The sequence below is a fragment of the Chiloscyllium punctatum genome, chromosome 49, assembly GCF_047496795.1.
Source record: "Chiloscyllium punctatum isolate Juve2018m chromosome 49, sChiPun1.3, whole genome shotgun sequence".
Classification (NCBI taxonomy): domain Eukaryota; kingdom Metazoa; phylum Chordata; class Chondrichthyes; order Orectolobiformes; family Hemiscylliidae; genus Chiloscyllium; species Chiloscyllium punctatum.
The window spans coordinates 7,268,495-7,294,843 of NC_092787.1; the positions used below are offsets into that span (position 1 = coordinate 7,268,495).

The window sequence follows — 26,349 nt, forward strand, 5'->3', positions numbered from 1 at the left end:
AGTGCTTACTGCTTGAGTGCTTCTACTGAGAGAGCGTGAATCCAAAAGTCCATTGTAAACAACTACTGGTACTTCCTGGCTGCTACTGTGCCATACATTTGAATACTAAATGTTTCAACTAAAATAATGCATTTTAAGCCTTTTTTTAAAAATCCAAACCCAGTGGCATTTTAAAAATGAAGCTTTTATTAAAAAAAATTGTTCTATACTTATTATACTTCACTCCTCAAAATATTTGTTAGCTCAGTTGGCCAGGTTAGATTAGATTAGATTACTTAGTGTGGAAACAGGCCTTTCGGCCCAACAAGTCCACACCGACCCGCCGAAGCGCAACCCACGCATACCCCTACATTTACCCCTTACCTAACACTACAGGCAATTTAGCATGGCCAATTCACCTGACCTGCACATCTTTGGACTGTGGGAGGAAACCCGGAGCACCCGGAGGAAACCCACGCAGACACGGGGAGAATGTGCAAACTCCACACAGACAGTCGCCTGAGGCAGGAATTGAACCCGGGTCTCTGGCGCTGTGAGGCAGCAGTGCCACCGTGCTGCCATGCTGCCCACAGTTGTTATGCAGAGTGATGCTAACAGTATGGGTTCAATTTCTGTACCTACTGAGGTCACCATGAAGCCATCTTGACCTCACCCCTTGCCCAAGGTATGGTGATCCTCAGGTTAAATTCACCCCTCGTCATCTCTAATGACAGAGCAGCCTGATGGTCCTCGGAGGTTACTCTACACTGGGACTTGCTCTAAGAAAGCAAGACATTCGAAAAACATACTATCTAGAATTACAGGAACCTACATTCAGCAATTATGTATTTTCTAAATTATTCCAGTGAGAAAAATATGAAGCTAAAATTTGTACATTTGCCAAAAATAACTTGAAAGAGGTTTGTCTACAACTAATGCAAGCCAGGACAATTCCTTTTCAAAATCATTGTTTCAGTAATACTGCATAAGGAAAATTATATTTTTTGCAAGACTATTCCTTTCTACATTGATTGCATCTACTAAACTAATACCACAATACTGCTAAAAGCCTTGCATGCTCCTCCAACCAGAAAATATTCTAAAAGTGGATTTGTTGTCATGTCACTCGCTAAATATATGTATTTACATGGACGGGATTCCTTTCTCATTTAAATCGGAGAATTTTGATTTCTGTTCTTTAAGGTTCTGTCACTGTCAAACATGAGAGGATGAAGTAGTTCAGGCACTGTGTTTAACCATCACCACTATCAAATAGTTCTGGCTGGTCAGTCAGAGTGTATGTTGAAGAATATGCCATTAAAATCTTTACTCAATCTGTCAGATCTGCCAAGAACTCTCAAAACCTGTTTAATTGAGGTGGGCACATTGAGTGGCAGATCTGGGATTCCAACCCTGGAACACCGCCCTAGAATTCTCTGCAGCGGCCATATTGGGAGAGACTCCCATTTACAGAATTGTACAGCATCATGGAAGCCCGCAAGTTAGACTGTTGTGATCCCCAATCCTCCAGTGGCGGATGTACATCACAAATTGCTGGAAAAATAATTAAAGATACATCACAGGGAACACAGCAGGATATCTGGTGTGGCAAATGGCCAAAGTAAAAATACCTTGTGATAACCTCAGGCTTGAAGTGTCTAAAATAAATGTTTGAAGGTGGATTTGATGGGCAGAAACAAGCACAAATTCAAATTAGTGTGCTGATTTGCCTTAAGGACTGTTTTTATATCTGTCTGGTTAGTTCATTAGATGGAACAGTGATCCCCACCCTATTTCTATTGAGGCTTTACAAACAGAACAGAAATCAGAGGCTTTCAGTCTTGAAGTGTTCAAGCAGTCGGCATTCCCAATATGATTTCGGATTTACAACTTGGATTTTAATAAGGTGCAAATGGGCACATTGTGATCACTAATGACCACATTCACAACAGAGGGTTAGCAATCTGAATTACGTGTTAAATTATGTTCATACAGCAGTTTAAGACTAGAAACTGGCAACTCTCTATCACCAGAGATGCCTAAATTATGCCACTTTATATGTTATATCAACTGCCCATAGACAGTTAGAAATGCACCACTACATAATAAGCATGATTCATAGGGGCAACTTTTTTTTTAAAAATTAACAACAATTCCAACCAAACACACTAAACCTACCAATGCCACTGTACAATAGTCTGAAGTGGCTATAGTGATTAATGTAGCAAACTCAATCTCACTGATTAATGCTGAACTATAATAGTTAGTATTAAATATTTCAGCAAGGGGAACACAACACATCCAAGCAAATTATTATGTTGCATGATATAATGGCAAAAATCACTCATGCCATAATTTCCTGGAAGGTCTGTATCAGAATAACAAAGTAGGCTGTAGTATCATAAATATCACTTCCTTTTATTTGGGTAATTGGTGTGCCACTTATTGTAACCGAGAATTTGTTCTGGTTAAATGCTTAGTTGAAAAATACATTTGAATCACATATAATGCATTCACTCTTAACAACTTATGGTGAATTCTTTTGAAAGGAGAAGTATAGCCAATGACTGCAACCAAGATCACAAATCTCTTTCTTTGCACTTTTGAAACTTTCAATATTTTGCTGAACTTTGGAAAACCTAATTTTATACTTAAAGATAAAGTCAGATTGAATAAGTAATATGCTGAAATCATTTCCTCACAATTGTCAGTCAAACTTGCTTTGTAATATTTTTTAACACGTGTTTCAAGTGGATTCAGCACCAGTGACTGAAAAGCACCAGTTTGAGGTAATATCCTTCAATGTTCCATTATTTATACATTGAAAAGAAGGTCTGTGCAGTACACTTGGTCATATCCAGAAAGCACAGTCCTTCGGCAAAGCAGCTCTGTAACAGCTTACAATATTAACCCAGAAATATAGTTGGCTGTACTTATCCTTCATCATCAGAAATACAATTTCCTTGCCTTTCTCATTGGCACATATGTTTCTGAACTCTGCCAACTTAAAAACTTCCACTATAGCTGGATTCATTCGAATTCTTTTAATTAATTGCATTTTTTTGCACACAGTTGGTATTTACCTCATTCTTGAGCACAATCCAACAATACATGTGTTTTGCTTGCTTTTTCATTCACTATAGGACATGGGATGCGGGGGTCATTGGCTAGGCCAGCATTTATTGCCCACGCCTAATTGCCTTTGAGAAGGTGGTGGTGAGCTACAACATAATAGCACACATCTATTTGTGAATTATTGTACATTTTAATCCATACACATTATCCAAATGTCAAAGGGATACATTTCAAATGAGATGTGCTAATTTTGTGTTTCATATTTTAAGTTGAAAATTTAACTAACAGTTCTGATTGCTTGAATTGCACCCTTTCAGAAAGTGTTTATTGCTTGCTATTCATGTTTGAACTGAAAATCAGTTATACAATATATACCGAACAGCATATTTCACGATATTTAACAGGATATGTGATAGCAACTGTTGCCTCATGACTGGGCTCCATAAACCTAATAGAAAGTGTTCAACTACTGATATCTTTTAGTGCCCACATTTTATGTGCAACTGCGCAAAGTGTGTCATAGAGTGTATGAGAAAAGGAATTATTGGGAGTCTGGTGACAGAGGTTATGATGCATCATGATGCCTACAATAAAAGACCAGTACATTTTCTCAATTTTTAGTTATTTTGCTAACAATACTAATAAGCTTCACATTAAAATATCTGTACAATTAAAAACTGCAAATCATTACATTTGGCCAGGTAAGAACCATTGTACATACCTTTGTAATTTAGTTCTTCACAGCAAAATATGATGGATCAATTTACCTAGTTGTTAAATTTCAATTTTCTATTTAGCAAAGTGTATCCTAAAATAGCTTATGCCAAATCTTGCACTAAATCAAACTAATTTGGAGAAATATACTTCAAACAGTGAATACAATTTTAACTTTAATGTATTACTCAAATCTAAGCATTTAATTCAATAAAACTAAATTCTAAGAAAACTATTTAACGCACAACATTGACGATCCGAGGGCTGAAAAAAAAAATCCTATCAGTATACATCATATTTTGGATACGTTATTTTGCATTAGGCCCTGCTTAATGCATACATTCAGATTTTTGTGACATAGTTGGTGAATTGTTTAGTAAATTGTTCTTTAGTTTTCTGAACTCTGAAATTATTCCAGTGGCATGGTGTGTCAAAATATCTTGCTTACAAGACAAATCAAAACAATGCAATGCTAAAAGCAGTAAAGCTTGGGTGGTCCAAGAAATGTTACTGGAAACCATGCTGAATTATGGTGCTCCTACTAATTTTCTCCTTTAATGCAATACTTCCAGGAAGCAAGATGGACTCCAAAAAGATGACATTTAACTCAATGAAAATAATACGCGTGTAAATAATACATTATTGCTAAACGATGAGAAATTTTCAAACTTAAACATATATGTGTTGCAGGACATGGCATTGTGAAACCAAAGACAACCAAATTCTTGACTGACTCAGTTCTAGGATTGAATGCTAACTTCAGCACTGCAGTTGTGCTGTTCTGGCACATCATTAACGACTTTCAATATTCATGGTGCATAATTTCTTTACTCTAGAGCTTCAAAGACATTTCATATGGCAGATACTGAGCAATGACATTTTACTAATACCCAATTATGATAAAATACATAATTATTCCACCATACAGATTAGCAACTTGCATAAGTATAGCATTAACTAGAAATGTGCAAGCACCATTCAAAAATAAATACACACTAGCTAACCAAGTTAAACTCAAGTCAATACTGTATATAATATAAAATACACTCAGAATGCAGAAATAATAGAACTATTTTCAGAATGAAAAAACATTTCAGTCCTCAATATGAAATTTGTTTTTGTTCTATTTAGTTTGACACAACTGAAACTCTTCTTACAGCCATTAATTGATTCTATGATTTTTATGCCACTAAGTTCTAGTTTCATACAAAGTTTCAACCTCAAAGGTTAAAGATTTTGTAAAATATTCAGCAAAACATTTAATATAGCCCATCTTAGCAAATGCTTTCCTTTTCTTAAAACTGTAGCCAGAAATCTCCAGCACATCAGTTTAAATGCTGAGGGGCACAACAATGGCTGAAGAGTTAATCTTGTACTTTCTATATATACAAACAGTGGCCTGGGTCCTTAAAGGATCTTGTTTGTCCCAGCATTTCACTGATTTGCCAGTTGGCAATCCTAGGCCAGGAAACTGTCAATTTCAATCGAGCTTAGGGCTACATACACCCATTAAAGTAGTCTTGCTGGTTAAGGGGCAGCCACTGTTTCCAAAGCATGGGAACGAGGGCTCTGCATTCCTCAGATTTGAGCTGGCAACTTACACTGACTAGAATTTTCAAGAAGCAATGAATGAGTTTAACAAAGGCGTCCTGTGGCCAGTTTCTGGCTGTCTTCCATGTCAACAGTTTCTTAGGTCAGAGGTCACACTAACTACATTTATTCCCAGCAGACCCTGTTCCAAACACAGTCTGCAATAAGTACAAATTCAGAATTTTTCAGTAATCCCTTGAGATATCACTGATCTTCCACATGTTCCTGCTCAATTAAAACAAATTCTCACTTTGCACCCTCTGCGCTGAGAGAGAGGCACCCACTGGAAAAGAAAACATAGAATAAAACACAGACAGAAACAAAAAGAGCATTCTAACTACAGATTGACACTAAGTGTAACATGTTCTGCTAACTAGATCAGCACTTTCACTGAACACTAAATCAGATGCAAAATTACTGCTACTCCATCTTTAACAATATGATTCTGCCCTGCCGACATCCAAAAGAAATAAAAAAGCTTTCTCTATTTCTGACAGCAATTACCTATAAAAATAAGAATAACTGTTTAAGAGAATTTAATGGCATATATGCAGCAATACCCACATTGCATGAATAAAAATAATGGAAAAGCTGAACATATTTATAAAATTTCTTCTCAAATATCAAAGCCAACCTTTGGTACATTTTTCATTTGGTTGTTTACATATAACATTTCACTTGGGGTACCTATGCCAACTATTGCGTATTTGTTAATTGAAAACCATCACAAGACACCAGATGCTTAAATTAAGCATTGGCAAGCGCACACTGAATGTTGATAAATGCTATTTAAAGAGCCACAAACTCCCAATCTGTTAATATAAATGATACTAATACACATAACACAGATAAGCAAAAATACACATCTTTCTAATAAGTGACTGAACAGAATTTTTAGAATTCAGAACTAGGGATAGAATAACATTTAACGTTCAAAAGAAAACATAAAATATAGTTTTTTTTTTAAATCCTTTTTTGAAAATCTGTATTTATATTTCCTGATTGAAATTTGCTTTTGAATTTAAAAAATGCTTAGATAATGTCTTGTTTTAAAGTATCTTGGATTGCAAAATGCACATCTGCAAAACAAACTGCAATTTTAATTTTTTACTTGTGAAGATAAGAGTAATAGCATTTGACCTTCAGCAGTTAATATTATTTCCATAAATCCAAATAGATGGAGCATCTCACTAACACTGATCTTGCTCCAAAAACACAAGACACAGTTGTTGTAGCAATTGTAATAGTCAGAGAAACAAAATACCAAAAAAAATGTCAATTTCTCCAATTTAAAATGAGAAATCTGAAATGTGGGAAGTTCTCAAACCTAAGCATTTCAGCACGGTATTAGCTGAAGTCTTGTCTAATTTTAATTTATATTTGCTTGTCTGATATCATATTCTAAACTCAGCCACAATTCAGCATAAATGAGAAGAAAATGAACTTGACCACAACAGGATTTTTTCTTTAAAAAAAAATTTGTATAAGCATAGGCATTTCAACTGCTTCTTAGTACAATTCAGGAAAACTTGTTTCCAACACAGTCTTATAGAAAATGTGGCAAGTGAGTTCTGCTCTGTGGCATTGCTCAATGGAAACACAGCGTGTGGAACAATATTATATTTAACTGTTACAAGGGACGGCCATTTAATTTCACTTGCCCTTTGAAGCTATTACTCAAATAGCCCCTGTGGAGCGCTAGTTTAAATAAGATGAGCTCAAGGTCAGTTAGAGGAAGCTCATGCAGTTTGGCAATTGCTTGTAAATCTCTGGTTCCTATTCTTGAGTGAACTGCCGGGTTATAAGGTCAGAAAAAAATGCTTTTCATTCTCCCATTTGATTACATTCTTGACACACAAGTGATCAATATGCCACATAAATACTTTGTGTACCGGGCAAAAAGAGCAGTGCAGTGTGAGTGAATGAATCACATGACAGGGAGGAAGGAGTGGGTAGAGAGTTACATATAAGGCAAAACAAAGACAGTAATAGACCCACAGCACATGAAAACCAGTGAGTAGAACTCAGCAGCTGTGGTCACAGAACACAACACATCGTTTGTTTTGAATAAAGAGTAGGCCAGTATTGATGACAGGGAGCTGATTTTCAGTGGGAAATCAAGTAGACCCATCAGTTTCAAATGAGGCAATACTGAAGGGCAAAACGAGTGAACCAGGCAAGAATTAGATTCCAGCTGACGTTATCATTGGGCAGATCAGATCCCAGACTGAAATCTGGCTTGATTGGTCATATTTGGTTTGACTTCTACTTAACAAGGTGCTTGAAGTTCCTTATACAAAAGGAAAGAAGAATAAACCAAGCTATTTATATTCGAAAGATTCAGAGAAATATGCCATAAAGTATGATCCCATTTATCCCACTGCCATCATTTTCAGTAGTCAAATACCGGAGACCTTCCTTCCCTATCACATCTATTGGTTTGGCTTATCTGATTCTTTCAATTCCCAGTCTGGACAGCTTGGTAGCCTTTTTTCTTGGTTAAGCACACAACTTAGTTTAAACTTTCACAGCTCCAGATAACCACTTCAGGGTTCTAACCAAACACTCCAGTGATAATGCTTGCAACTAAAACCCTTACACGGAGGTAACCTATTCCCTAAATGTTCTAAACTAATTCCTTTCTCCAGAAACGGTTTCTTACATCTGACTTTAACTAAGGCTTGTGCAAACTGAAACCAAAAGCTTTCCAAGCCATGGGTTTCTCCCCTAAGCAAAAAAAAAGTTTGGGATTCTACTAAATCAAAAGCAAGATAATGCTTTCCATCTTTACCCTATCCGATTGTAAATGTCTCACATTACAAATAAATTTTCATTATCACTCCAGGGATTCTCTCTCTCTCGCGCTCACACTGCTTTAAAGAAGTTATTCTAGAAATACTGACAAGTTAATCGTAAAATGTTCTCTTACATACAAAGATCAAAACCCGCGTGCTATTATCATAAATTATATATAAAAAAATATAAATATTGCACATTTTACATCACAATGAGAACTAGAGATAAACTAAGGCAATAAATTGAGTGAAGAACAAAGACCAGCAAAGGGGAGGGGGAAAAAACAAATTAGAGAAAAGGTGTTCAAGAAGTATAAACATGCACATACAAAAGAATGTCATGAACAAAGGTAATCTTATTTTCTAAGACCATTTTAGATGAAATCTAGATGATAAAAGCTCATGCAATATATTGCATAAGTTAAGATTGTGTCCACATATCACAATTACATTGCTATCAAACTCAGCTAACTGCATCCTGTCTTCATTATTATTTTGAACCCATATAAATGTGCAAATTCTCCAACTCCAATTAACTACTGAAGCCATAAAAATCACTGAAATTTACTAATCAAAATAGTACATGTTACTGGTGTACTGCACAACTTTCTAGTATGAAACTTGTTTGGTTCAAGTAACTACTTTCTGTTTATTGTATCTTTACTTACATCTCCTAATTTGGTCGCAGATGCTAGATTTCATCATTATTCACTATGATAATTAAGCAATAAAGAAAATTCTACTTATCATAGAAAACATATGGAGTGAAATAATGTGTTCAATAAAATAACGTATGCCCATTGCTCTCAGATACATCATCTTCAACACCAGAAGACAATAACAGACATATGCCCACTCCTTCAAGCTTGCTCTGCCATTCAATTTGAGCATGGCTGATCATCCTACTCAGTATCCGATTCCTGCTTTCACCCCATATACTTTAATTCCTTTAGCCCTAAGAATTATATCCAGTTCCTTGAAAACATTCAGTGTTTTTGGCCTCAACTGCTTTCTTTGTTACAGAATTCTACAGGGTCATCACTCTCTGGGTGAAGAAATTTCTCCTCACCTCAGTTTGAAATTGCCTGCCTATATCTTTAGGCTGTGACCCTGGTTCTGGATTTCTCTTTTTGTCTTGATGACCAGGGAATTAGAACCAAAGTTAGCTTAAGCTACTTTAAGATTGTGCAGTTTTTAGCAGTTTTGGTTTGTGTTGTACATCATTTACAAATGTCATCTGAAGACCAGAGTGTAGCAGTGAATAACCAGGTGGCATGTCCAATAGCAACCTGGGAATGCCTCATCTCCCTGCTGTTGCTGTCATTTAATGGAAGCACAGTAAAATCACAAGTGCTAACACACCAACGCTGTACCTGAGCATCCCAAACAAAAAGATATTTCCACTTGTTATGTTCTGAAGAATATTCCAGATAGTGAGAGGCTATTCATTCAAGATAACATCGATGAACCTGTTGAGACAGACAGCAATTCATGCCCAACAAGCTGTGTGTGTCATGGGGCGTGCAGGATCAATGATAAAGGGTCTTCTTAAACTCTGTGCAGTAAATACACTCTGCATTAACCAGCAGCTTCTTTCAAGGCAGAAATAGTCACTTCAGATGAACATGGGACCAATAAGAGAAGACACATCCTGTGCATTCTTCACACCCGCATTTACCACAGATTGTGGCATCGACCATTGTTATATTAGCACTTAGGAACGTTTCCCAGTCCCAAACAAGATGGCTTACCATCGATCAAAATTCCTTGTACTTGTAACGATGCCACACAGCAGCACTTTGCTCTGCTGTTCATACTGCTACCCAGCAAAGGTTTACCAAGTGCCAATGCTGGTTTTAATTAAGTTTGGAAGTCACAAGGTTCAACATCTATGAAGCAGAAGGCCAAAAACTGCTAAGACTGGTTTGACACCTGTGTTGCATGTTATTTACAGCTATATATATTTAGTGAGGCAGAAATTAAAATGATGCTTCAAAGTAGTTTGAAATGTAAAGCAGCAGAGAGACAATGGTACATATTAATTTAGAGGTAACTGCTGATATTGGGCAACATATTTAAGAAACTAAATTGATTTGTTTTATGCAGTTCCTTCTTTTTCATTAATAGCTTTTTGGAAGTGACTATATTAAAGCAAAAGTATACAAACAGGAAGTAGTTAATTGAGCCAAACAAGTTTTTTGCTGGGAACTGTCAAAATATAATATACACTTTCAATATGCTGCATAAACAACTTTTAATTTTATTGATAAGTACTGGTAGTTCTCCCATAATGCCATAGTTGTATCCAGTGAAATCTCAGTTAATAGAAAATCGCTTAATAGAAATAATGGGGCCTATGGGAAAAGTGAGGTTCAGGGCAGACCAGCGAAAAATACCACATGTGATTGCTCAGAAATCACCCACCCATCTAACACAAAGTACAGTGCAGCCTGAATGAAAGTTGAAATCACATTTATTAATGAAAGTAAATTTGACACAGTACACTTTAAAAAATGTAAGAAAGCTCTGTCAGCAGCTGCTGGCAGTGCATGAGCAGAACAGCACGAAGACCGGCACTGACATCACGCATGTACAGAACAGCAGAGACATCAGCACATGTGCAGAATGACGTACGCAAACCAATCCCCTGGAGTAGCGCTATTGCCAATGGAGGTAAGTGTTCTCAAAAATACTGTTACCTAATTCTTCAACGACACCATAGCCAAAACACACTGCCAAAATGTGCATTATCCCAGAACTATCTGTACACACACAGTGACAAAAAGTTGATTTACATGGGCTAGGTAAATGGTCCCATGTATATCAGGTGTATAGCTGTTATGCACTTTAAATACGTTAAAGATTAACCAGACCAGGGCGAAGGTCAATCACTCATTTAAACGTGTTGTATGCAACGTGAGATGACTCGATGATCACAGGAGTCTAAAACGTATTTCTAGGAACAATGATTGAAACATAAAGAAAACTAAACTTATGCAACATTAGGCTCAAATAGTTTTGGTCTCTGTGCATCATGAAGAATACCGAAATTCTAGAGAAAAGGCAGAGCATTAATCGTTATATAAAATTTTAGAAATCTTAAATTGGGCAAAAAGAAGTATCTTTTGAAAGAAAAGTTGTGATTGAGATATTTTAAAATTGAAGAAATTAACTGCAACCTGTAGAAATAAGTAAATCATACTTATAAAAGAGAGGTGATTTTTTAAAATATTAAAACTACATTTACTATGGAATTGATGGGGAATATCTTTCCTCTACTTTCATTATTTTTGAGTAGTATTAAGTGTCTTATCAGATAATGTTTTGGCCTCTTTACCTCTACATACTCAATAATCATAGAAGGAATAGTAATTGCCAATTAATTACTACAAGTTCATTACGTGATAATCTAATGAACCAAAAATAGTACTGCTATTAAACAGACATCAGTCTAGATAGTCATCTAGATTTTCATCCATATTGCACATTTGAGGCAATTACAAACTTTGCCACAGCACACAAACAAATATTGTTCTGAAACAATTTATTATTTTTAAAAAGTTGCAATGTTGCAATGTTTAAATGAAATCTTACAAACCTATTTGGGACTACTGCTAACTCTTCAATATTGAGAATCACTTTTTGATAATCAGTTCCAAAGAATAAAATAGAATCAGAATTAGTTAACACTAAGTTCTATTAGGAACCCAGTGCTATACATTTCAACAGCTTATTCCTTTCACTGGCAATTTGCCTTCAGTATTACATTAAGTTTTAGGTATTATGAATACAGTTTTAAAATTGTTCTTTGTATATTAAATTCAAATCATTATATCTTCACTGAAATACTTAATTAAACCTGTCTTGTCCAGTTTGTCCAAGAATACACAAAAAAAATTGTAATCTGGAATATAGGTCGATACTACATAGACTGCATTTTGATTCAAGATAAATATAGATCAGTGTGTCAGCTGTTAATTCAACAAAATAGGGCATAATCCACAAACTAGTATGGAAGTCAATGCTCTCTTAACTTATCAATTTTGCTGTTGATAACCTGTTCAGTATAGCATAGTGCAATATTAAATAAAACTAAGATGCCTGTTTATTTTATTTTAGAAAGTGCCATTACCCAAAACAAATATGAAACTACTGCACACAAAAGAGTCTGATAAACACAGAGGGTCCTTTCCCCCAAAACAATGCAGTTAGGATTGACCCCTTAGTACAATGACCTGTTGGGAAAGGATATGAAAATTTTGACTGTCAGCTAAAATGTGATGTTTGTCACAATCCAGAAGCTAATGTTAAGTTCAATGTTTGTGTAATATTCTCTGTTGTCTCACCTTAGGATACAGAAGCAAGTTTTGGCCCCAGAAGATAAGCGACAGAATCCAAACCTCTGCTTGCTGTCAATGTCAGTGAGTACAAATGTAAAGTTCTGGCCAACTTGGCTGACTGTAAGGCTGAAAAACGAGAGAACAAAGCAGGAGTGTATTTTCAACTAACCATTAGATAAAGATGTCTAATCAAATCATGTCATTGAACCAGCATAGCTGAATTCCAGTCAGACATTTTCCCGAAAACCTCTGAAAGCAACGCTATCGAAAAGTTACAAATATTTCATTTTTTAACATGTTAATTACAGTGAAGTTGCTGTAAATACAGGAAATCCACAAAAGATTTTATCAACTTTTTAACAAAATTATATTATAAAGTGCACGCACTGCATCAAAATACATTGTTTTTTGTAATATCACAACAATTGTAAGAGAAGCTACAGCAATGTTGCAAGTTTGATATTATGTACCCATTGTTCTGTATTATCTAGATTCCACATCTGCACAATCAACTCTCAGCAAAAAAAAAGCAAACTAGGCCAAGTCACAAAATAGCTCATGAATTTGAAATGGTCAGGTTTTTTTCCTTGCATTGCATATATGCAGAGTGTCTGTAATATTTGTCAATATACTGACTAGCTTGTCGATTCTATACGCGAGCTGCAGATCAACTGATGGCATTCTCATCTGAGTCAATATTCAGAGCTGAAATCAACACCAGGGCTTCAGCACAAAAATACATACTTAACATTCCAACACAACATTGTGAGTGCTGTACTGTCAGAGTTGCTATCTTTCAGAGGAGACATTAAACGGATCCCCGAATCAGCTTCATGTAAAACATCATATAACCCATATTATTAATCAATCACCATCACAAGGAGGTTATCTAGGTACGATTACACTGCTGTTCAAGGAACCTACAATGTGAAAACTGCATACTGTGCATCCTACTGTAACAGTGAAAACACTTCATTGATCACATAAGTTTGAAATAAATAGTCCTCATGCAGCACCCTATACAAGTGTAAGTCTTTCTTTCCCACTATAATGGCAATTCATAAGGTGACATTTTTATTCATTCATAGGATGTGGGTTTTGTTGCCTTAGCCAGCATTTATTGCCGAACTCTGACTGCCCTGGAGAAACTGGTGGTGAACTGCATTTTTGGATCAGTATTTTGATACGAGGCAGTTGACAGGCTGTTGACCAAGCAACTAAAGTTTGTATTAAAATCAAGTTTCTCAGTTTTGTTCATCTACTTTATCTACATTTCTTTGCATTTTCTGGTTAGGTGCATTTTATCCCTACCTGTTATTACTTTTTCTTCTTTATTGGTTTTGTTTTATGCATCTAGCTTCTGACATTCTGCTCTTATCATTATTTAATTGTACCTCTAATTTCAGATTTCTACTTCTTTTATGTTTTAAGCTCCATGTCATTATTACATCCACACTCTGTCTCACAATTTCCAGTGTTATGCACCTTGGGTTAAAGCTGTCAATGCAGTTGCCACTTGCAGACTGCTGCCAGAATACTGCAACATCAATGCTGCAAACCAATCTAAAAATTAGTCTTCAATTATATTAGAAATGACAGACAACTGCCAAAGTCAAACTAATATTTTTTGTCTTTCTTTGCTTAATGTCAAGGTTAGTTCAAACAATTACAACACAAGGATCCATTACTGGCCTAATTTGGGACAGTCACATATTTAATATATAGCTGTCCATGGATTCACTTTTTGATGCCAGTTATATGAGCCACAGCATAATCCTAATTTAGCTTCCAAGGTTTTCAATCAGTTTATTTCTCTTAGATAATCAGAAATGCAGAATAATTGGAACTAACTGTCCAAATTGTACGTAAAGTACTGAGAGCACACTGCTTTGCCTGTGCATTATTCTAAATTAAAAGGGCCTTGACTTTATTTTCTATTCGTTTCTGGGAAATGGGCATCAGCAGCAAGGCCAACATTTAACGCCCATTTCTACGTGCCCTCAACAAGTGATGGTGAGCTCTTGGAGGGGAACTTCAAGTGGTGTTTTGATGTGTCTGCTTTCCTTGTCTTTCTTGTAGATAGTAGAAGTTAAACATATGGAATGAGCTGTCAAAGAGACCTTCTGTTGTGACTGTAATGAGGTCAGCCAGGTGGGCATTAAAGAAGGAGTTCCCTGATTGGGGCTATTAATCTCATCCAATCAGGGAGCTCTGGCTGACAAATAAGAACAGGAGTGTAAAAAAAGAAAAAAAGAAAAAAGAACAGGAGTGTATTCCCCCTCCAACTCTATTTTGATTTAGTCCCTACCCTCCCCTTCACTGTTTTGCTCACACAGCATTGCCCTGTGGTTTGAAGGGCAGTGCTTGTCACTGGCCACTCGGGTGTCTTTCCTATCTTCCTGGTGGTGGAAATTGAATAAAGATTCGTGCACTTTGTGTCTTTTCACTGTGTCTCACACCTGCACACACACACCATGGGTGCTGGGGAAAAAAATAAGCACTACCGCACTTAGGCGGTAGTGTGGAAAGAAAAGAAAAAAATATATATAAAAAAAGAAAAAAAAAAAAGAAAATAAAAGGAGGAATGTTGCCTGGGAAAAAAAAAAATAAAAAAAAAAAAAATAAACAGGAGCACCCCCGGGTGTCCTTGGAGAAGGAGCACGCGGTGTCCACCGACACCCTGGAGTTGTGACTGGCCACTCGAGTGTTTCCTTCCAAAAGAAAAAAAAAGGAAAAAAAAATATAAACAGGGGATTCACATTAAAACACAATATTGTGCATAAAAAAAAAAAATAAAAAAAAAATAAAAGGAGGAACGCCCCCGGGTGTCCTTGGAGAAGGAGCACGCGGTGTCCACCGACACCCTGGAGTTGTGACTGGCCACTCGAGTGTTTCCTTGAAAAAAAAAGAAAAGAAAAAAAAAAAGAAAAAAAAAGAAAAAAAAAAGAACAGGAGTGTAAAAAAAGAAAAAAAGAAAAAAGAACAGGAGTGTATTCCCCCTCCAACTCTATTTTGATTTAGTCCCTACCCTCCCCTTCACTGTTTTGCTCACACAGCATTGCCCTGTGGTTTGAAGGGCAGTGCTTGTCACTGGCCACTCGGGTGTCTTTCCTATCTTCCTGGTTGTGGAAATTGAATAAAGATTCGTGCACTTTGTGTCTTTTCACTGTGTCTCACACCTGCACACACACACCATGGGTGCTGGGGAAAAAAATAAGCACTACCGCACTTAGGCGGTAGTGTGGGGATAGAAAAGAAAAAAAGAAAAAGAAGAAAGAAGAAAAAAAAAAGATAGAAAAGAAAGAAAAAAAAACAAAAAAAAACAAAAGAACAGGAGTGTAAAAAAAGAAAAAAAGAAAAAAGAACAGGAGTGTATTCCCCCTCCAACTCTATTTTGATTTAGTCCCGACCCTCCCCTTCACTGTTTGATCACACAGCATTGCCCTTTGCTGAGAAGGGCAGTGCTTGTCACTGGCCACTCGGGTGTTTTTCATATCTTCCTGGTGTTGGCAATTGAATAAAGATTCGTGCACTTTGTGTCCTTCCCTGTGTTTTACACCGGCACGCACACACACACTATGGGTGCTGGGGAATAAAAATAAGCACTACCGCACTTAGGCGGTAGTGTGGGGGTTAAGAAGAATGAACAGGAGTCTCTTGAAAGAAAAAAAAAGAAAAAAAAGAACAGGAGTGTAAAAAAAGAAAAAAAAAGAACAGGAGTGTATTCCCCCTCCAACTCTATTTTGATTTAGTCCCGACCCTCCCCTTCACTGTTTGATCACACAGTATTGCCCTTTGCTGAGAAGGGCAGTGCTTGTCACTGGCCACTCGGGTGTTTTCCTATCTTCCTGGTGGTGGATATCGAATAAAGATTCATACACCTTGTGTTTCTCACTGTGTCTCACACCTACACACACACACCATGGGTGCTGGGAAAAATTTTTTAAAAAGAACAGGAGTGTATGCCAAAAAAAAAGAACAGGAGTGTCTTGATCACACAGCATTGCCTTTTGTGAAGGGCAGAGCTTGTCACGGGCCACTCGGGTGTTTCCTATCTTCCTGGTGGTGAAAATTGAATAAAGATTCGTACACCTTTTGTCTCTCACTGTGTCTTACACCTGCACACACAAAAAAAGATAAAAAAGAACAGGAGTGTCAGACACCCTGTTCACTCTGAGGAAGATGGATCCTTGTCAAGGACTCTGACAGTGTAAATAAAGGGTGACTTGGAGATGGGATACTGGCTTCTGTACAATTATTTCAGTGAGAGAAAAGAACACTCACAACAGTTGTCTTTGAATAAGGATAACCACTTCTGGCACCATACCGTCTATTTGGGAAGCTTGACTTGTTCAATACTGCTGGACTGGACCCAGTATGTGGAAAGTTCACACAGATTTTTTACACAAAGCTGCCCATCATGAAGGTGGATATGGGCCATACATACTTGTAACTGAGGTTAGATAATGATTCAGAGAAGAATGCTACATTTAATACTCATAAGGGTTTAGACCAATATGTAAGATTACCATATTGGGGTATCACCAGCCTTTGGAATTTTTCAGCAGAATTTGGAGAACATTTTACACGATCTACCCCACATCACCATTTATCTAGATGACATCCTACTAACAGGGAAGGCCAATAAGGAGCACTTAGAGAATTTGGAGTTAGATGTTTCTCCTTGGCAGGCATATTCCTTAGAAGGGGAAAGTGTGTGTTCAAGGCATCCCAAGTGACTTACTTGGGCCACAGAGTTGACAAGACCTGTCAGAAAAGAAAGTGAAGGTGATCAAAGGAGCCCTGGCTCCCACGTCTATACCGGAGCTTAGATCTTTCCTTGGGCTGGTGAACTATTGTGAAAGTTCATACATAACCTGGTCTCCATCCTGGCACCTTTGCAACAACTCTTTAAAAATAATGGAGGGTCAGCCTTGGAAATAGCCACAGCATAGCTTTCAAGGAAGCAAAGAAATTGATATCATCATTAAGGTGTTAGCACACTATAATCCCAAGATCTGGTATTGACATGCAATACTTCCCCAGACAGCATCAGGGTAGTATTAGCTCATAAGTGACCCAATAGAGAAGCATACCCAAAAGGGTATGCATCTAGAACTTGAGCTAAAACAAAGCTTCAATAAAGAAGAAAGAAAAGGAAGATTTGACACTCATACTTGGAGTCAGGAAGTTCTATCAATAGCTTTACGGATGTAAATTTGTAATAATAATGGATCACATACCCCTGCTAGGGCTACTTAAAGAGGACAAAGTAGTGAGGTCCATAACTTCAGGCTGAATTCAGCTGGAGGGATCCAATACCACGTGCGTATAATTACAAGTTAGAACACCATCCAGGAGGCCAAGTGGAAAAGACAGCTGCATTGAGCCACTTCCTGCTGTCAGATACACCGTCACTGGAAGAGTACGTAATGGTTTTAAATTTTATTGATGCTTTCACTCACAGCTATCACATCAGACTTTGAACACAAAGATTCAGTCCTGGCAAAACTGAAACAGCTGGTGGTGATGGGGGAAAGCAAAAAGTCCATCACAACCAGAATCAAAACAATTTTGGACCCAGAGAGACCAGATCAAGTAGAGGAAGACATATTAAATGTGGGGAGTAAGAGTGATTGCCCCAAGCAAAGGTCACAGAGATGGTGCCATCAGATACTGGCTGAATTCCACCAGGATCATCTAGCAGATTCCAAATGAAGATGTTGGCAAGAGGTTGGTTGATGGCCAAGACTGGATACATCCCAGTGCGCACCCTTGCTACTTCACCCCAGTATTATTTAAACTCCATTGTCTCCTCATACCCCCCAACACTTCCACTGTGTATAAAGCTTTTGAGAGTCAGAAACTCCCTGGGTTTAATTAGCTCCTCCACTTCTAGACATGTTTTGTCCCCTCTCTACCCCAAATTTTGTTTTGTTTCACTTTTTCCATTTAGTGCACGGTTTCCCTTTACCCTGCCATTCAGGTGCCTCTCCATGTACAACTTCCCCTTAAGATCAGCCTTAAAACCTCTCTTTTCAAGCAAGATTTTATCACACCCTAATATTTTCCTCTTTGACCCCTCATTTCTTTATATCTGTGATATGCAGTAGGGTTTTAGTTTCTATATTAAAGAATCTACATCAATACAAATTGCAGTGTTTTGTTAACCGCTTGGATTATGGAGCTTAGAGTGATACAAGATGGATAAAAGGCCATTGATACTTTAAACACATCAAAGCTCTTCCAAGTAAAGTACTGAAATGGCTCAATAAAATGTTCCAGTATATAGAGTAAGAATTATTTTTTGACAAAGAACATATTCAAATACTAGCTAAGACCAAAAGTTTAATAAATTAATGCAAAGCATTAATTAGAAATATTGAAAGAATTTATTGAGCTGTGGTTTTATTACTCCTGTGGTAACAGAGTTGCTAGTCGAGTTGTGCTGGATCACCAAAAGCTGAGCAATAACAGTACTGCTGACAGATTCACCAGTTAAGTATGTGGAGTAGTGTAAATTTTCTGGATTGAGCCAATAGATAATCACTAAACGTGCCAGAAAAAGTTAGCGTTAAAATTGAAATTAAAATTAACTTTTGTTGTCTTTAAATATAAATTATTTACATGAGAATATAGAAAGCACGCTTCGTAAGTTTGTAGATGACATCAATCGTGGACAGTGAAGAAGGTTCCCAAGATGACAAAGAGATCAACTGGATCAATGGCCTGAGGCGTGGCAGATGGAGTTTAATTTGGATAAATGTGAGGTATTAAATTTTGGTAATAGAAACAAGGGCAGGGCCTATACAATTAAAAGTAGAGCTTGGGTAGTACTGTAGAACAGACAGACCTAGGGGTTCAGGTACATAATTCTTTGAAGTTTACATCACAATTAGTAGGGTGATTTAGAAGGCATTTAGCACACTTGCGCTCATTACTCAGACTTTTGAGTATAAGAGTTGGAATGCATGTTGAGGTTTTCAGAACACTGGCGAGGCCTCTTCGGGAATGGTGTGTCCAATTCTGGTCTCCCTGTTAGAGGAAGGATGTTAGAAGGGATGATATTCATGTTGGTAAGGGATGATGTTCAGTCCCTTGCGTGGGGGGACCTAGAATCAGGGGGTGTAGAGTCAGTGTGGATAGAGCTGAGAAATACTAAGGGTAAAAAGACCCTCTTGGGAGTTATCTACAGGCCCCCAAACAGTAGTCTGGATGTCGGATGTAAGTTAAATCAGGAGCTGAAATTGGCCTGTCGCAAAGATGTTACTGCAGTTGTTATGGGGGATTTCAACATGCAGGTAGACTGGGAGAATCAGGATGGTATTGGACCTCAAGAAAGAGACTTTGTGGAGTGCGTCAGAGATGGATTCTTAGATCAGCTGGTGCTGGAGCCGACCAGAGAGAAGGCAATTCTGGATCTGGTATTGTGCAACGAACCAGAATTGGTCAGGGATCTCGAAGTGAAGGAGCCATTGGGAAGTAGTGACCATAATACAATAAGCTTCAATCTGCAATTTGAGAGGGAGAGGGTACAATCGGAAGTGACAATTTTTCAGTTGAATAAAGGGAGCTATGAGGGAGGAGCTGGCCAAAGTTCAATGGTGCAATACCTTAGCAGGGATGACAGTGGAGGAACAATGGTGGATATTTCTGTGTATAATGCAGAAGTTGCAGGATCAGTTCATTCCAAAAAGAAAGAAAGATCCTAGGAGGAGGCATAGGTGGACGTGGCTGATGAGGGAAGTTAAGAAACATATAAAGTTAAAAGAGAAAAAGTATAACATAGCAAAGATAAGTGGGAAAACGGAGGACTGGGAAGCTTTTAAAGAACAACAGAGGATTACTAAGAAGGAAATACGCAGAGAAAAAAAAATGAGGTACGAAGGTAAACCAACCAATAATATAAAGGAGGATAGTAAAAGTATTTTTAAGATATGTGAAAGGCAAAAAAATGGTTAAGACTAAAATTGGGCCCTTGAAGACAGAAACAAGGGAATATAATACGGGGAACAAAGAAATGGCATAAGAATTGAATTGATACTTCAGATCTGTGTTCACTGGGGAAGACACAAGCAATCTCCCTGAGGTAACAGTGGCTGAAGGACCTGAACTGAAGGGAATTTGTATTTGCCACGAATTGGTGTTGGAGAGACTGTTAGGTCTGAAGGTTGATAAGTCCCCGAGGCCTGATGGTCTACATCCCAGGGTACTGAAGGAGGTGGCTCGAGAAATTGTGGATGTGTTGGTGATTATTTTCCAGAGTTTGATAGATTCAGGATCAGTTCCTGCAGATTGGAGGGTGGCTAATGATATACCACTTTTTAAGAAAGGTGGGAGAGAGAAAGCAGGAAATTGGGAAAGATGCTGGAGTCTTTTAAAGGATGAAATTACGACACATCTGGATAGTAGTAACAGGATAGGTCAGAGTCAGCATGGATTTATGAAGGGGAAATCATGCTTGACTAATCTTCTGGAATTTTTTGAGGATGTAACTCTGAAGATGGATGAGGGAGATCCAGTAGATGTAGTGTACCTGGACTTTCAGAAAGCTTTTGATAAAGTTCCACATAGGAGGTTAGTGAGCAAAATTAGGGTGCATGGTATTGGGGGCAAAGTACTAACTTGGATTGAAAGTTGGTTGGCTGATAGGAAACAAAGAGTAGTGATAAACGGCTCCATTTGGAATGGCAGGCAGTGACCAGTGGGGTACCGCAGGGATCAGTGCTGGGACCACAGCTTTTTACAATATATGTTAATGATATAGAAGATGGTATTAGTAATAACATTAGCAAATTTGCTGATGATACTAAGTTGGGTGGCAGGGTGAAATGTGATGAGGATGTTAGAAGATTACGGGGTGACCTGGACAAGTTAGGTGAGTGGTCAGATGCATGGCAGATGCAGTTTAATGCGGATAAATGTATGGTTATCCACTTTGGTGGCAAGAACAGGAAGGCAGATTACTACCTAAATGGAATCAATTTAGGTAAAGGAGTAGTACAGAGAGATCTGGGTGTTCTTGTACACCAGTCAATGAAGGTAGGCATGCAGGTACAGCAGGTAGTGAAGAAGGCTAATAGCATGCTGGCCTTCATAACAAGAGGGATGGAGTATAGAAGCAAAGAGGTTCTTCTGCAGTTGTACAGGGCCCTGGTGAGACCACATCTGGAGTACTGTGTGCAGTTCTGGTCTCCAAATTTGAGGAAAGACATTCTGGCTATTGTGGGAGTGCAGTGTAGGTTCATGAGGTCAATTCCTGGAATGTCGGGATTACTTTACGCTGAAAGACTGGAGCGACTGGGCTTTTATACCCTTGAGTTTAGAGACTGAGAGGGTATATGATTGAGACATAGAAGATTATTAAAAGGATTGGACACTCTGGAGGCAGGAAACATGTTACCGCTGATGGATGAGTGCCGAACCAGAGGACACAGCTTAAAAATACGGGGTAGACCATTTAGGTCAGAGATGAGGAGAAACTTCTTCACCCAGAGAGTGGTGGCTGTGTGGAATGCTCTGCCCCAGAGGGCAGTGGAGGCCCAGTCTCTGGATTCATTTAAGAAAGAGTTGGATAGAGCTCTCAAGGATTGTGGAATCAAGGATTATGGAGATAAGGCAGGAACAGGATACTGATTAAGGATGATCAGCCATGATCATATTGAATGGTGGCGCAGGCTCAAAGGGCAGAATGGCCTACTCCTGCACCTATTGTCTATTCTTACACTGGAGATGGTTCAGAAGAGATTTACAAAAACATTGCTGGGAACGGACAGTTTGAGTTATAAGGAGAGGCTGGATAGTCTGGGACTTTTTTTTTTAAAACTGGAGCATAGAAGGTTGATAAGTAACCTTATAGGGATTTGTAAAATCATGAGGGGCACAGATAAGGTGAATGGCAGGTGTCTTTTCCCTAGTTTGGGGGATTTCAAGACTAGGGGCATATTTTTAAGGTGAGAAGAGAAAGATTTTTAAAAGATGTGAGGGACAATTCTTTTCTTTAATACATGGAGTGTTTCATGTTTGGAATAAACTCTCAAAAGTGGTGGATGTGGGTATAGTTACTACATTTAAAAGACATTTAGATAGGTATGTGAATAAGAAATGTTTGAAGGGATATGGGTCAAGCACAGGCAGGTGGGACTGGTTAAGTGTGGAATTATGGTCAGCATGGACTGATTAGAATGAAGGGTCCGTTTCCATTCTGTAGGACTATGACTCTAACTTCAAATTGACAACACGGAGGGGGCACATTGGGATTGAATTATTGGTCAAGACTTTATTCTTTTCCATCTCTTTCCTCCTATACTGTCAACTTTCTCTCCTTCAAAATATTTTTATTTACTTATGTGATTTAGCATTGAACAATCTATCCTAACTTGTATTTGTTATTTGCTCTGTATGCCTAAGTAAAGATCCTTCAATCAGATTGGTTACAACAATGCACTATTTCATGTACCCTGCAGCTTTCAGGACTCAATTTCAAACTGAATCATTTTAGGGCCTGAAAATCATATTCCATGCTCTTTACCCACTACAAAATTCCTGGCCCTGTCATGGTTGGACTCTTTCACCACAGGCAACCAATTTTTACCAACTCATTGTCTCCATTGTCTGCTTTTCTCCTTCCCTGGCTTACGAGCAGCTCTCTCTAAGCCCATCGAAAATGACTTTCTCTCTCTCTCTCATCTTACGTATTCACTCCTTTCCTTCTCCCATCCAAACCCCCTGACATCTGCATACATTTTCCTAGCTACTATCAGCTCTGAAGAAAGGGAATGACTCAAGATTGTAATTCTACTTTCTTTCCACAGCTGCCAGATCTGTTGAGTTTCTCCAGCAATCACTGTCTTTGTTTCAGAGTTTCAGCATTCATAGTTAGTAGTTTTATATTACTTATATTTTTCCTGTTCATCCAATCCCAAGGTACCCAGAAGACATTGCACTATTTTATCTCTCTAATGCTGCAGGGTCCAGTGCAAAGACCCAAAGATAGATTGTGGGAAATGACTTTCATTTGCAGTTGACTGCAAAATCCAGACAATGTGCTGGAATTTAAATATTGTTTCATACTGCGTCAAGTTTAATGACATATACAAACACATGAATTGCAGTAAGACCACACTTAAAATTGTGGTTGTGTATCTGAAAATCATGACTTTAAATGAAACAACTTTAAATGAATCACAGATTCCCATAGAAATCCACATTAAAACTGAAGTTATGTTCCTCTGAATATTCCTTGCTCAGCAAAACAATCGCTGAAATACAACACTGAATGTGGTAGGGGATGGGCGATATGACATATTCTGAACTGAAATAGCTTGCAAAATGAAGTAAAGCAAAAAATACAACAGAAACACTGTACAGCTAAGTGCTTCAGGACATTTCTAAGCAGAAAATAACTTTAAAGCATTAAATTGAAATGGTGTGCATCCCAAAAGTCTATATTCATAAATAAAATAGCCTTCATTAAAATAAACTTTAAAATATAGGAGAACTACAAGTACTATTAAAGGCATGTTAAAATTACACTGACTTACTAAGTTTTAATTGATTAGGCTCCATCTAGTGCCAGAAGCTGTTTGATGCAATTGCAAGTCCAGAACTATCTGCAAAAACCAATTTCTGCCATTAGGTGGAGCCCCAGACCTCAGTGCAAGTTCAGAATAGGAGCTGACTGTGGAGTGGACACTGGACTTTAAAGGCAAGAACAAAGAGTGAGCTCAGTTGCCAGTTTGATGGTGATTCTGGTGATACGGGGGTGGGGCAAGAAGTAGAAGACAACCAAGGAAACTCAGAAATAAGTACAGAAGCATGGGGGCACAGCCTGGACAGCAGGTAGGGCACAGAAGAAGTCTATAGCAAACAACATTAATCCAGTCTTTAATATTCCTAGACATTCATGGCTCTTTGGGCTTGTTGCTCCTACATTTGAGGTGGATAGAGAAATTATTCCAAACTGAAAATGACAAAAGTTAAACCACTATATTGTTACTATTTAGTTAATGAAGTTCAAGCCAAACAATATTTAAGAATCAAATTTAAATAAGGATTTACGAGAAACAGGAATAGACCACTTGGTTCTTCAAACCTGCTTTGCCATCCAATAAGATTATAGCTGATGTAATTACTCCACATTTTCACCAATCCTCATTAACCGTGCAACTCCTTCCTTATCAATTGGACAGGTGGCTAACAGGTCTGTCGTTTCCTGTACTGTCTCCTTTGTGAATAAAAGAATGACATTCACTACTTTCCAATCTTGTGGAACTTCACCCAAATTTAGGGAATTTCTGAAAATTAAAACCAACACATGAATCATATCATTGGCCAGTTCTTTTAGGTTAAAAGCCATCAGGATCCATGAATTTGTCTGTTTATAAGTCCAAATGAACCACCTCTCCAATGACGTAATTTTCCTGGTACCCCCTCCCCCCTTCATTCCTTGATTAACAGCCATTTCAGGATTTACTTGTACCTTCTACAGCAGGCTTGTCCAATAAACAGATCAGGCAGCTAGAACGTGACTATCCAAGTCTATGAATGTGACACAAAAGGTCTTGCCAAAGGCATTTGAAACCATAGTGCTATAAAGATCTCATCTAATTAGAGGCTGGTTTCTCCCCATCATTGATTACATCAACAGCAAATACTGTACAGGTGAGTGGCTTCTCTTCGCTTACACTTTCTCTTCTATACATGGTAAGAGTAGGGGAAGACTCGAGTGTGGGAGGGTGGGGACGGTTTAAGTATAGGAAGAGTGCAAGGGCAGGAGAAAGCAAACACAAGAGAACATCAAATGAGGGAGAGGGAGGGTGCGATTGAGAGAATGGAACAAGGGAGAGAAAGTGAGTCTGTGTGAGGGAGGGATACAGGGAGAGAGAGGAAGATCATTAAATTTGATGAGAAAGAGGCTATTTGGCTAAATAGTCTGCTCTGCCATTTGATCATGGCTGATAAGTCTCTCAACTCCATTTTTCTGCATTCTCCCCATAACTTTTGATCCCTTACTAACGAAGAACCTATCGACTTCTGTATTAAATACAGTCAATGAGTTGGCTTCTCCAGCCCTCTGTGATAATGGGTTTAACAGATTCACTACCTTCTGCCCCTGGAAGGACAGACATAGACATGAGAGACAGAGTGAGAATGGTGGGATCAGAGCGGGGTGGTGCAAGAGCAAAGTCTTTTTTCACAAATTCATTTGTGAACGGTGGACATCCACAGGCAAAACGTGTACCTATTGACCATCCCTGACTGGCCCAGAAGAAGTGGTGGTGAATCACTGTAGGGACACCCTAGTGTGAATTCGGCTTCCTTTCCTAGGTAAGCAACAAAGGCTTTCTAGACTCTCGCTCTTTGCTGCGCAGAACTGTGTCAATCCCCCTCACTATATTAATCTCTGCTACCACTTCATTCCTTTTAACTCCAAAGTTGAATGGCTTTCAGTATCATGGTTAGTTAGCTCATCCACCCCACTGCCCTCCCTCTCATCTGAACAAGATGAAGTGGCCTCAGACCTGTTGGACAATAGCAAAGGCTGAGGTTTCTGCACACCTGCTCTTTTTCTGCAGCCCTATGCCACCGTACCTGGCCACTGATTAAGGCAGAAGATCCTCCAGCACTACCTCCCTTTCTAAGAAGTATGAATGTCTCCTAGTACAGAATACACAGGAAATTCTCCCCCTCTCTCCTGCACAGGCTTGAGCTCAGTGCTTCAGTTGAAGCTTCTCAAACAGCAAATACTTAATGAGGGTTTGTTTGTGCTACGTCACACTGGCATCCTTAATGACTTAAAGCTGTAGCTAGGACATGCCACCCTATCCGGTCATCCTTAATGACTTAATTATTTA

The 26,349-nt window shown here is 38.2% G+C and overlaps 1 protein-coding gene across 4 annotated transcripts in view; it reads right to left on the bottom strand.

Annotated features, from left to right (window-relative positions):
- The window catches only part of dennd1a (DENN/MADD domain containing 1A), a 525,508-nt gene that overhangs the window by 321,210 nt on the left and 177,949 nt on the right, over positions 1–26,349 (bottom strand). For all 4 annotated transcript variants that reach the window (XM_072566190.1, XM_072566188.1, XM_072566189.1 and 1 more), the window contains exon 5: positions 12,500–12,619. In XM_072566190.1, coding sequence (XP_072422291.1) covers positions 12,500–12,619 — 120 coding nt within the window. The remainder of the gene's footprint in view (positions 1–12,499; positions 12,620–26,349) is intronic.